General features: G+C 40.5%; 1 protein-coding gene across 1 annotated transcript in view; it reads right to left on the bottom strand.

Annotated features, from left to right (window-relative positions):
* LOC118378207 (integrin alpha-9-like) overlaps positions 1–14,401 on the bottom strand; it is a 185,405-nt gene that overhangs the window by 46,590 nt on the left and 124,414 nt on the right. The window contains 2 exon segments of the mRNA XM_052470796.1: positions 11,442–11,589; positions 12,465–12,541. Of these exon segments, the coding sequence (XP_052326756.1) occupies positions 11,442–11,589; positions 12,465–12,541 (225 nt within the window).

The following is a 14,401-nucleotide window of genomic DNA, read 5'->3' as shown; positions in this document are numbered from 1 at the left end:
TCCACAGTAAAACGTGTCCTATAATCGACATAACCCGAAAGGCCACTAAGCAAGGAAGAAGCCACTGCTCCAAAAGCGGCATTAAAAAGCCAGACTACGGTTTGCAATGGTACATGGGGACAAAGATCATACTTTTTGGAGAAATGTCTTCTGGTCTGATGAAACAAAAATGTAACTGTTTGGCCATGATGACCATCGTTATGTTTCGAAGAAAAAGGGAGGAGGCTTGCTAGCCAAAGAACACCATCCCAACCGTGAAGCACGGGGGGGCATCATCCTGTTGTGGGGGTGCTTTGCTGCAAGAGGGACTGGTGCACTTCACAAAATAGATGGCTTCATGAGGGAGGAAAATTATGTGGATATATTGAAGCAACATGTCAAGACATCAGTCAGGAAGTTAAGAAGAAGTGTATCTTTGTAATTGTATGTAGAACATGTATATTTAGTCATGTTTATTGCTTGTTATCTGACGTTATCTGTCGGAGCTATCATCATTTCTCCTGACATTTGAGTAGCATTTTTTGAAATGTCGTCATTGTAAACAGAGATTTATGGATATAAATGGCATATTATTGATGTTCTCCCCACTGTATATATCCATACACACATGCATACATATACACACACATACCTATATAGACATACATACTTTTTTAAAGAATATACCTTTATTGTTATTCCCCGCAAACCCTACCACCGATCCCCCAATTGGAGTAAACTAATAAACACTTCGGCTTTTACCTTCAATCTATACATCTAAACATCTTATACACACTATACATTCACAGTCACAATAGCTATTTTCTGTTTGTTTTTAGTCCTTACCCTATTTCTGATGTCCATTCAGTTTGATTTCTACTTGTAACTGTGCTATTTCACAAAAGTTCTGAACATATATATGACAAATGTCTTAATTTATGCCTGCAGTGAACCCTAACGCAGGTCTTAATATTTTAAAATACTATTGTTATTGTCAGTTTGGAAAAGTCCTAAATTAACTGGTTACAGTAAAACATTTTTTAAATTTAACTTGGCAAGTCAGTTAAGAACAAATTCTTATTTACAATGACGGTCTAACGAGGACCAGTGGGTTAACTGCCTTGTTCAGGGGCAGAACGACAGAATTTTACCTAGTCAGCTCTGGGATTCAATCCAGCAACCTTTTGGTTACTGGCCCAACGCTCTAACTGCTAGGCTACCTGCCACCACAGCATTCAATCGGGAGTGACCTGGTTACAGTATTCAATAGGGAGTGACCTGGTTACAGTATTCCTTTCTAAAATTATCTGCTGAAATTGTTGCCACAGTAATAGTACTAGCCTGTTCAACCTCTCTTTCGTGTCGTCTGAGATTCCCAAAGATTGGAAAACAGCTGCGGTCACCCCCATCTTCAAAGGGGAGGGGGCACTCTTGACCCAAACTGCTACAGACCAATATCTATCCTACCCTGCCTTTCTAAGGTCTTCGAAAGCCAAGACGACAAACAGATTACCGACCATTTCGAATCTCACCATACCTTCTATGCTATGCAATCAGGTTTCAGAGCTGGTCATGGGTGCACCTCAGCCACGCTCAAGGTCCTAAACGATATCTTGACCGCCATCGATAAGAAACATTACTGTGCAGCCGTATTCATTGATCTGGCCAAGGCTTTCGTCTCTGTCAATCACCACATTGCCTAGCCTGGTTCACCAAATACTTCTCTGATAGAGTTCAGTGTGTCAAATCGGAGGGTCTGTTGTCCGGACCTCTGGCAGTCTCTATGGGGGTGCCACAGGGTTTAAATTCTTGGACCGACTCTCTTCTCTGTATACATCAATGATGTCGCTCTTGCTGCTGGTGAGTCTCTGATCCACCTCTACGCAGACGACACCATTCTGTATACTTCTGGCCCTTCTTTGGACACTGTGTTAACAACCCTCCAGACGAGCTTCAATGCCATACAACTCTCCTTCCGTGGTCTCCAATTGCTCTTAAATACAAGTAAAACTAAATACCTGCTCTTCAACCGATCGCTGCCTGCACCTGCCCGCCTGTCCAACATCACTACTCTGGACGGCTCTGACTTAGAATACGTGGACAACTACAAATACCTAGGTGTCTGGTTAGACTGTAAACTCTCCTTCCAGACGCACATCAAACATCTCCAATCCAAAGTTAAATCTAGAATTGGCTTCCTATTTCTCTGAAACAAAGCATCCTTCACTCATGCTATACCCTTGTAAAACTGACCATCCTACCAATCCTCAACTTCGGCGATGTCATTTACAAAATAGCTTCCAACCCTCTACTCAACAAATTGGATGCGGTCTATCACAGTGCCATCCGTTTTGTCACCAAAGCCCCATGTACTACCCACCATTGCGACCTGTACGCTCTCGTTGGCTGGCCCTCGCTTCATACTCGTCGTCAAACCCACTGGCTCCATGTCATCTACAAGACCCTGCTAGGTAAAGTCCCCCCTTATCTCAGCTCCCTGGTCACCATAGCATCACCCACCTGTAGCACGCGCTCCAGCAGGTATATCTCTCTGGTCAGCCCCAAAACCAATTCTTTCTTTGGCCGCCTCTCCTTCCAGTTCGCTGCTGCCAATGACTGGAACGAACTACAAAAATCTCTGAAACTGGAAACACTTATCTCCCTCACTAGCTTTAAGCACCAGCTGCCAGAGCAGCTCACAGATTACTGCACCTGTACATAGCCCATCTATAATTTAGCCCAAACAACTACCTCTTTCCCTACTGTATTTATTTTATGTATTTATTTATTTTGCTCCTTTGCACCCCATTATTTGTATTTCTACTTTGCATATTCTTCCACTGCAAATCTACCATTCCACTGTTTTACTTGCTATATTGTATTTACTTTGCCACCATGGCCTTTTTTTGCCTTTACCTCTCTTATCTCACCTCATTTGCTCACATCGTATATAGACTTGTTTCTACTGTATTATTGACTGTATGTTTGTTTTACTCCATGTGTAACTCTGTGTCATTGTATGTGTTGAATTGCTTTGCTTTATCTTGGCCAGGTCGCAATTGTAAATGAGAACTTGTTCTCAACTTGCCTACCTGGTTAAATAAAGGTGAAATAAAAAAATAAAAAAATAAAAAAATGTCAATAGGGAGCGAACTGGTTACAGTATTCATTAGATATTGAATACTGTAACCAGTTCACTAGGGAGTGACCTGGTTACAGTATTCAGTAGGGAGTGACCTGGTTACAGTATTCAATAGGGAGTGCCCTGGTTACAGTATTCAATAGGGAGTGCCCTGGTTACAGTATTCAATAGGGAGTGACCTGGTTACAGTATTCAATAGGGAGTGACCTGGTTACAGTATTCAATAGGGAGTGACCTGGTTACAGTATTCAATAGGGAGTGACCTGGTTACAGTATTCAATAGGGAGTGACCTGGTTACAGTATTCAATAGGGAACTACAGTGATATCTAATGTCATGTGGATTTTACCTAGACTCGTAACTCCTGGATATGCTGCATATTTACCAGGGAGATTAAAGATACTGTATGCTGCATATTACCTCTCCCTCCTCTGCTCACATAATTATGAGGGAAAACAAATGCATACAACTATCACTATTACAAATTCTCGTCCTCCTCGTCTTGCCATAGCACCTACCAACCATTACCAGTCATTAGGATTTCCCTGCTCTGCTAACACATTTACGAGGAAACAGAAAATCACTCCACACACCTATCGTCCTGCCTCCCCTCCTCCTTCGACACCCTGCTCTCCTTAATCAGCAGTTCCCCAGCTCCAGGTCCGGGTGGGGGTTAGTGTGGGGCTGTGCCCTTAGTCTTCAATAAATCAGCTAACATAGCAAAAATCCTTGACTATGTACATATTCAGTGAGCATAGCCTTGCTATTGAAGAGACCAACATAGGCAGACCTGGCTCTCAAGAGAAGACAGGAAACTGAGCTGCACTTCCTACCAAATGTTTGACCACATTAGAGACATATTTTCTACAGATCACACAGAACCACAAAGAATTTGAAAACAAATCCAATATTGATAAATTCCTATATATGTTAGGCGAAATACCACAATGTGCAATCAGAGCAGCAAGATGTGTGGCCCGTTGCTATGACAAAAGGGCACCCAGAGGAGCACAAACAGCACCGTAAATACAACCTATATTTATTTGTTTATTTCACTTGCTTTGGCAATGTAAACATATGTTTCCCGTGCCAATAAGGCACTTTGAATTGATTTCAGAGAGGGGGGTAGCCTGATTCCCCATCACTCACCTGGCAGGGCCTTGAGAGATAACAGAGCAGAGCTTTCCTTTCTCTGTGGCTTTCCTTTCTCTGTGGGGAGACTAGGGAATAGAGGACTACTGTCTGTTTGTTCATCGCTCTCTCTCAATCTTTCACTGGTGTTTTCCCCCATGTCGTTTTCATTATTGTATCCCCAAACCACACACCCAAACCAGTCGCTTCTATTTTCAATTTGCTGCAGCTAGCGACTGGAACGAGCTGCAACAAACACTCAAACTGGACAGTTTTATCTCTTCATTCAAAGACACAATCATGGACACTCTTACTGACAGTTGTGACTGCTTTGCGTGATGTATTGTTGTCTCTACCTTCTGCCCTTTGTGCTGTTGTCTGTGCCATGTTTTGTGCTGCTACCATGTTGTCATGTTGTGTTGCCATGTGTTGCCGCCATGCTATGTTGTTGTCTTAGGTCTCTGTTAATGTAATGTTGTGGTGTCTCTCTTGTCGCGATGTGTCTTCTGTCCTATATTTTTATTTTATTTTAAATGTTTAATCCCAGTCCCCGCAGGAGGCCTTTTGCCTTTTGGTAGGCCGTGATTGTAAATAAGAATTTGTTCTCAACTGACTTGCCTAGTAAAATAAAGGTTAAATAAATGTTTAAAATTCATGCCAAAGACTCTAATTGGCTAAGGCTTGAGTGTTTTTATTCTGTGTATTTAGTTCAGTTAAAAAAACTTTCCGTATTTAGACTTTGATATGAGCTTGCCACAGCAGGACTTGGCAGAAATGGTTCTCTAAATCACAACATTGCTCTGGTTACATGTCCTCAAACTAGTACCACACCAGCCTGGTCCCACACAATGTTTATAGCCAGAACCTCTGCTATAGGCGTTTGTTTACTTCTTACTTTACCACAACAGCCTGTAGCAGAGGTTCTGACTATCACAAACCCCGGACCTGTCATGATGAACATAAGATTCCAAAACACAAACCCTGTGCTCCCACAAAAAAGTACAAATAAGCCCACCACCCACCTCCACCTCATAACCCAGGCTCCTGTGCGTCTGTGTGTGGCAGTGTGACGACAGACCTACATTCAAATACTATTTGAAAAAATGCATAATACTTCCGCTGGGCTTAATTGTGCTTGCCTGGTGCAATGGAACCAAGAGTATAGTCATAAAAGTGCCAACCCCACTCTGAGCTTCTGAAACTAATTCACCTCCCTGGTTTTCAAACAGCTCTGGTTGCAAGAACAACAGAGAGATAACCAGACCACCACTCTTAAAATCAGGGGGAACGGGAGTTCACACTCAGCTCCACACACACCGCACACACAGGCACACACAGAGTGAGAAAGAGCCTCAGAGGAGGAGCGGGAGCTGACCCTAACAGAACCCTTGCAGAGCAGAGAGAGGTCACATAAACACCCCTGAATTCTACCAGCAGGCAGAAGCAATTACAAAAGTCAATAGCTGTGTTTGAATACTCACACTAACCGTACTATTTGTGATGTGAATTGAGTATATAGTATAATTATTGGTCATAGTATTTATGTCATTAATAACCCATAAGTTCCCAGTTGTCGTACTAAATTCGCCAAAATATGAAGTATACACGCAGAGGACACTATTTCCGTTATTTAGGGCAATTCTTCAGGAAATGGGCGTGGCTTCACAGCATTTTCAGATTTTCAAGAAAATGGAGGAAAATATGCAGCCGAAGTACGAGAGCAGATACAAATTCATTGCTTTAACTAATTATGACAAACTTGAAGAAAATGTTGAGCAATGTAATAAAATTATGTTGGCTGACAATTTATTAGCTACGGTGTCCTTACGAACCACATCACATATCATTACAGCAGTATGTACAGGTATGTCTTTAGCTAGCTACCTAACGTTAGTTGGCTACGTATACATCAAACTTGCCAATATTTTAACTATAGGCTATCTAACTACCCAATGTTAATTGACTTGATTATTTCCATCATTATTTGCTTAGCTAAATGGTATCGTTGTTGGGTGTTCTCAATGGACATTTGGGTGCTTTCGTAAATTCTCTGGCTATCTATTCCGATTTCAGAGGACTCTATTCTTCGCTCTGGTACACTCCGATGAATGAATTCACGAGCGCTCAACACCCGTTGAATGTGGCCGGTGTCAGTATACGTCGGCAAAAAACGTAATTAAATTGTTGCCAGCAGCACAGTTACAGTAACCAACTCTGGATAACATGAAAAGTGCAGCTCTAGGGTGAGTTGTCTCATTTGTGTCTGGAAGTAGCTAGCAAGCTAGCCAACGTTAGCTTGGGTGCTTGACTGCCGTTGTAAGGTCAGAACGCTCAAATCAACCCTACTCCTCGGCCCGAGCATCCAGTGTACGCTCCGATAGCAAGAATTTGCAAAGCAACCGTATCAACTTCCAGTAGACAGACAAAGAGCTAGTATGCTTAACTGAAAGGATATTGTTCATTTACAGTATTCTAAAATTAACTAAAAGTATATAGTATGTAGTAAATACTCATTAATCTCTGCCCCTTTTTTCAATTTTCTTCTAAAAATCGAACCCAAATCGAACTGCCTGTAGCTCAGGCCCTGATCAAGGATATTCATATTCTTGGCGCCATTTGAAAGGAAACACTTTGAAGTTTGTGGAAATGTGAAATGAATGTAGGAGAATATAACACAATAGATCTGGTAAAAGATAATACAAAGAAGAAGAAAAAAACTTTCTTTTGTATGTTTTTTGTACCATCATCTTTGATGAGAGAAAGGCCATAATGCATTATTTGAGCAATTTAGATTTTGGCCACTAGATGGCAGCAGTGTACGTGCAAGGTTTTAGACTGATCCAATGAATTTCTGTTCAAATTTTGGATCAAGATTGCACAGATTTGCCTAATTTGTTTATTAACAACTTTTCATGTTCAACATTTTGCACTCTCCTCAAACAATAGCATGGTATTCTTTCACTGTAATAGCTACTGTGAATTGGACAGTGCAGTTAGATTAACAATAATTTAAGCTTTCCATCAATATCAGATATGTCCGTGGAAATTTTCTTCCTACTTACAACTTCATGCTGATCGCATTAGCTCAACCGTCCTATGGATGGGACACCGATCCCGAAGAAGTTTAAGAAGCTGCTAGTTAGAGAGATCAGCGGGACCAGGAAGTCACAGACAGGAAGGGAACATTATTAAAAGAGGACACAGGATTCTCTCACAGCCAGACCTGCGTTCAAATATTATTTTAAATATTTAAAATACTTTGCCTTGAGTGCCAGGTGTTGTGGGGTTTGCACTTTATGGACTGTTCAATTGGCTCCATTGCAACAGGCAAGCTCAATCAAGTAAAGCTAATATACATTATCTATTATAAAGTATTTGAGATCAGTTCAAAGGTATTTAAACCCAGGTCTGGAGGAGTCTCACACACAGCAACAGCCTTAGTCTGACGACTGTAGGAAACATAAGCTGTGCTGGAATACCCATACTAGCATACTGTATTCTACACACTTAAACAGACTACCTCAACCTATTAGCTTCCCAGACAAAGAAAGAGTCTGTTACAGGAGGTAAACCAATACTAAACCTGAAGTTAATAGTTCATTCAATTAGCCAGGTGAAACGAAAACTCTTAAAATATTATTTTTGCAATATTTTAGGTCAAATATTATTGTGCATATTAGATTGAATTTATATTCAATGTCCATCCCTCCTGCCCTCCCTCTTTCCTAAGCTTTGACTGACATGGCATCTCTCCCGGGTATGATTAGGTCTGTTCTGCTGGCCTTACAAAAACTGAGGCTGTGTCCCCATTGTCCACTCACCTTCCATTCACAAGCACACTTCCCTTCCATACATGTGCACACTACCCTTTCATACAGTTTCACAATCCCCATCATGGAATTAAAAGTAATTGGATTGGTGTAGAGAAAGCATTGGCTAGAGAAACATGGCATCTTACTCAGGTCTGTCTAGGTCTGTCTGCTCTCTGACTATTGTTGTTACATAGGATAACAGCAGACAGACCTAGTCAGACCTGAGTAAGATGCCATGTTTCTCTAGCCAATGCTTTGACAGACAGACAGCACACTAACCTAACCTCTAGCCTAGAGCCAACGCCCGCCCCCTCTTCTGGGAAACACATTTACAGTTACAGTTTCGGGGAAAAAGTCTGGGCTTAAATGTGGAGGTTCACAATCAGATATACTATGAATGCTGGAAAATACTGTCTCAAATACGTTTCACGTCATAACGTATAAGCTGTGTTTGAATACTCACTAACCATACTATTACCGCACTAACCATACTATTTGTGATATAAATTGAGTATATAGTATGCTTATTGGTCATAGTATGTATATACAGTGGGGCAAAAAAGTATTTAGTCAGCCACCAATTGTGCAAGTTCTCCCACTTAAAAAGATGAGGCCTGCAACTATGACAGACAAAATGAGAAAAAAATCCAGAAAATCACATTGTAGGATTTTTAATTTATTTATTTGCAAATTATGGTGGAAAATAAGTATTTGGACAATAACAAAGGTTTATCTCAATACTTTGTTATATACCCTTTGTTGGCAATGACAGAGGTCAAACATTTTCTGTAAGTCTTCACAAGGTTTTCACAAACTGTTGTTGGTATTTTGGCCCATTCCTTCATCACTCCTCTAGAGCAGTGATGTTTTGGGGCTGTTGCTGGGCAACACGGACTTTCAACTCCCTCCAAAGATTTTCTCTGGGGCTGAGATCTGAAGACTGGCTAGGCCACTCCAGGACCTTGAAATGCTTCTTACGAAGCCACTCCTTCATTGCCCGGGCGGTGTGTTTGGGATCATTGTCATGCTGAAAGACCCAGCCCATTCATTCTTTCCTTTACACGGATCAGTCGTCCTGGTCCCTTTGCAGAAAAACAGCCCCAAAGCATGTTTCCACCCCCATGCTTCACAGTAGGTATGGTGTTCTTTGGATGCAACTCAGCATTCTTTGTCCTCCAAACACGACGAGTTGAGTTTTTACCAAAAAGTTATATTTTGGTTTCATCTGACCATATGACATTCTCCCATTCTTCTTCTGGATCATCCAAATGCTCTCTAGCAAACTTCAGACGCGCCTGGACATGTACTGGCTTAAGCAAGGGGACGTTGTGATCATTTTGACCCCACGGGGTGAGATCTTGCGTGGAGCCCCAGATCGAGGGAGATTATCAGTCATCTTGTATGTCTTCCATTTCCTAATAATTGCTCCCACAGATGATTTCTTCAAACCAAGCTGCTTACCTATTGCAGATTCAGTCTTCCCAGCCTGGTGCAGGTCTACAATTTTGTTTCTGGTGTCCTTTGACAGCTCTTTGGTCTTGGCCATAGTGGAGTTTGGAGTGTGACTGTTTGAGGTTGTGGACAGGTGTCTTTTATACTGATAACAAGTTCAAACAGGTGCCGTTAATACAGGTAACGAGTGGAGGACAGAGGAGCCTCTTAAAGAAGAAGTCTGTGAGAGCCAGAAATCTTGCTTGTTTGTAGGTGACCAAATACTTATTTTCCACCATAATTTGCAAATTAATTAATAAAAAAATTCTACAATGTGATTTTCTGGATTTTTTTTCTCATGTTGTCTGTCATAGTTGAAGTGTAGCTATGATGACAATTACAGGCCTCTCATCTTTTTAAGTGAGAGAACTTGCACAATTGGTGGCTGACTAAATACATTTTTTGCCCCACTGTAGTTTGCATGCCAAAAGTTTCTGGATGTTGTACTACATTTACCAAAATGAGAAGTACACAAGCAGTGGACATTAGTTCCGTGCTTTTAGGGCCCATAAGGCAATTCTTCCAAAAATGGGCATGGCTTCACATCGTTTTCAGATTTGGAGAAAATGGCGTAAGTCCAACGAGAGCGGACACAAATGCATTGCTTTAACTAATTATGACAATTGTGAAGAAAATGTTGAGCAATGTAATAAAGTAGTGACTTTTCAAATAAGTTACCTTACACGTTATATTGGCTGACAATTTGTTAGCCACACAATCCGTACAAACCACATAGCATATCATTACAGCAGTATGTACCTGTATGTTAGCTAGCTAACTAACATTAGTTGGCTACGAATATATCAAGCTTGCCAGTATAGTACCAATATGCTATCAAAACCAACGCTTATTGACTTGATCATTCCTGTCATTCTTAGTCATTCTTAGCATTGTCAGTAAACATTGGCAAAAAAAAAAAAAAAAATGTTGCCAGCAGCACAGTTACAGTCAACAACGCTCTGGATAACCAGCTCTGCTAGGGTGGGTAAAATGGTCAGAGTGAGGTGTTCTCTCATTTGTGTCTGGAAGAAGCTAGCAAGTTAGACAACGTCAGCCAGTTATCTTGGGTGCTTGACTGTCGTTGTAAGGTCAGAATGCTTGAATGAACCCTAATCTCCTGCCAGAGTGTCCAGTTTGCACTCTCAACGCTCCGAGAGCGAAACGCTGCGCCCAGAGTGCAGTCTAAGAGCACTCCGGAACGCCAAATTGAATTTAAGAACACATCCAAAGTCATATAATGTCTAGCTAGTAATGTGTTATGCTAACAAGCAGGCAAGAGGTTGCATAACAGCATCCACTTCCGGAAGACAGGCAAAGCACTAGGACGCTCAGCTGATAGGATACCGTTTTTTACAATATACTAATATCAACTAATAATATGTAGTATATACTCATTAAGTATATAGTATATGTTGTGTTTGTATGGGTGTTGTTGAAACATAGCCTTAGCGAATGGTGTTGTTGAATGAGGAGTATTTTAGTTAGGTCTTGTGCTCTTGTTAGAGTTGTATAATTCTAGAAACTTAGCCAAAATTCTGAGATTTTAAAGAATTTTCAGTTGTGGGATACCCAGTTGTAGGGTTCCCTTTCTGGTTATTCCCTCCTGATTGCTGGAATCTTCCATTTCCTACAGTAAACATTGATCAACTGTTAATTCAACTTTCCCAAAATGTATTAATTTCAGAACATCACCGTAACAACCCCTAACCAAAGAAACACTAGACATGAGTCCTAAAATGTAAACAACCGACAGTTCAACATGTAAACAAACATACACAACAATAGTCATGAAGAGACAGCAGAATGAAAAGACAGAACAACCAATCAATGTATGAAACCTTTCACACAACAGCCCCCACTTACAACTACAATAGAACAACAACCAACCTTCTGCCAGTAGTTGATATAGAAGACATCTCTGGAGAAGTTGAAGTAGATGTTGGTGTCGTAGGCATCGTCCCCTGCGTTGGAGATGGTCACGTTCAGAGAGACATTCCTCACTCCTCCTAGGGCCAGATGGGACCGCACGTGGAGCCTAGACGCAGGAATGTAATAATTACTTCGATTTGATAGGGACAGAATCAGTTAAAAGATTGTGAGACGTTCCGTACGTTCCCCACTCTTGCCAAGGCTAGAGGGAGGCGGATATGGAGCCTGGTAGAGAATATTATGGTCATTCAGAAGAAGCTTTCTTTCTTTTCTAAAGGTATTACTCTCAGTTATAAGTCATTATGAGAACTACAATGGAGTTATGAGAGATTTTCACTCCACACACAAGCAAAGGACACTAGTAATATATAACTAAGCTGTTATACTAGTAGTAATACCAGTGAACCACTGAATTACAACAGCTATTGGTTTCCAAAAGTCCACACTGCCAATGATTCATACAACAAGAGGAAAAGGACCTACCTCACTAAATATGGAGAAAGCATGGATGGCTTCCAATGACAACAAGAGCCAATGAGCACACATCATAGTTCCACTGACCACACCCACACCTCAGTGTGTACAGCATGACCTCAGTCTCCTTTCATAGCAGAGGCCAGAAGAGAACGCGTGCTAACACACACACAATCTTGTACAACTAAACTTGTGGGGACACACAATTTAGTCCCATTCAAAATCCTATTTTTCCTAACCCCTATCCTAACCCGAAAACCTAACCTTAACCCTAGCTCCTAACCCTAACCCTAATTTTAAGTCTAACCATAACCATAAACCCCCTAGAAATAGCATTGGACTTTGTGGGGACCAACAAAATATCCCCAGTTGATCACAAATTTACTACTTGTGGCTGACTTCTGGTCCTGACAAGTATAGTTAAACACGTCCAAAACATACACTCGAATAGATATAAACCAAGTGAGTGGTCAAACAGAAGAACAGAGTGTGAGTGTGTTTTTTTACCCAGAAATCAGTAGTTTCCCATGGAGTCTCAGGTCAGCAGCACAGTCATCAGACAGGCAGTTCCTCTCGAACCATGTCTAGAAGAGGAAACATGACAGAGAGTAATCAAAAAATAACTAAATTGATCAATCTTCCAAATTCCACTCAAGGAAAGAAAACACGGTGGCAACACCAGGTGGTAACCCAAACCACCTCATAACGATAATCTGAGGTTATTTCTTTGAGGTCATTTCTAGACATTCCAGGAAGAATATACTTTGCTTTCAGGTACCAGTGTTAGAGGGTCGACTGCTAAAACATTTATAAAACATAAAGGAAATTGATCGGAACTAAATATACTGTATGTTTCAGTCCCTGTTTGAAAATAATTTACTTTCAACTCTGATTTGATTGTATTAGGATCTCTTTTAGTCTCCATTTGGACTAATCTTCCAAGAGTCCTTAACATTAATAATAATAATAATAATAATATATGCCATTTAGCAGACGCTTTTATCCAAAGCGACTTACAGTCATGCGTGCATACATTCTACGTATGGGTGGTCCCGGGGATCGAACCCACTACCCTGGCGTTACAAGCGCCATGCTCTACCAACTGAGCTACAGAAGGACCATTAAAAGACCATCTATAATACAAACACATTTTCACATATAACACACTATTACAAACATACATAATACACTAGCATAATGACCCAATAAATACTCAATCTAAAAAAATATATATATATAAAAAAAAATGTTTTTAAATTGATTCTTCATCTACTATAGTCCCACAACATTTCTATATACTATATTTAAATTGTTTTTAAATCATGTTTAAAGATTGTGAAAAATCTGCAAAAAATCTGCAAATTGATTGTCAATATCAACTGGTTTTGTTATTATTCTCCTGTCAACCTCCACACTAGATGGGCGTGATGAGATCGATGTACCAAGTAAGCCCTTAACTGTGTTCCATATCTTTTTACAATCATTTTTACAATCAGTAAAAGCATTGTTGTAAAATAACTTTTTCCCCCTTCGATTCAATTTAACTGCATAATTACGTAATGTTCTATAATTCTGTTCATCAATTTCTAATTTTGACTTGGCTGCTAAAACTTTTGCCATATTTCTTTGAGAAAAAGCCTCACCCAGTTCATCATCAATCCATGGAGATGGGCGGGCACCAACTGTACTCTTTCTTATAGGGGCATGATGGACCTCAGTGAGCAAATCAATAAAACATTCTGTAGCGTGATTTAAATCATCCTCTAGATAAATCAGCTCCCAGGGTACAGCAGCTAAATAATTTAGAAATAACTCATGATTAAATGTTTTAAAATGTATTTTGACCACAATCCTTGGGGGTTTCTTTGGAACCATGGTGTTCATGGTTACAATATTATGGTTGACTCTCAGTAGAGAGTACTGCCGGAATTCGGGGGGTAAATCAAACCAGGACTCAAACCTGGATCCAGCGACTGTCAACCACACACCTTAGCCGTTACACCAAAACTCTTAGCATGATTGCAAGGTGTTGTCACTATAGTATGTTCTGTGAGAACATTTCAACCTACATATAGGCGACACAACAGCTGTAGCCTGTGACCTCATTCAACCTAAATATAGGCAAAACAGCTGTAGCCTGTTACCTCATTCAACCTATATATACAGTTGAAGTCGGATGTTAACATACATTTAAGTTGGAGTCCAATTGGTCAGAAGTTTACATACACTAAGTTGACTGTGCCTTTAAACAGCTTGGAAAATTCCAGAAAATTATGTCATGGCTTTAGAAGCTTCTGATAGGCTAATGGACATAATTTGAGTCAATTGGAGGTGTACCTGTGGATATATGTCAAGGACTACCTTCAAACTCAGTGCCTCTTTGCTTGACATCATGGGAAAATCAAAAGAAATCAGCCAAGACCTCAGGGAAGAAAATTATAGAC

This window comes from Oncorhynchus keta, chromosome 2 (assembly GCF_023373465.1).
Source record: "Oncorhynchus keta strain PuntledgeMale-10-30-2019 chromosome 2, Oket_V2, whole genome shotgun sequence".
In the NCBI taxonomy this organism is placed as follows: Eukaryota; Metazoa; Chordata; class Actinopteri; order Salmoniformes; family Salmonidae; genus Oncorhynchus; species Oncorhynchus keta.
The sequence above is the reverse complement of the archived record's forward strand: the minus strand, read 5'-3'. Positions and strand labels throughout refer to the sequence as shown.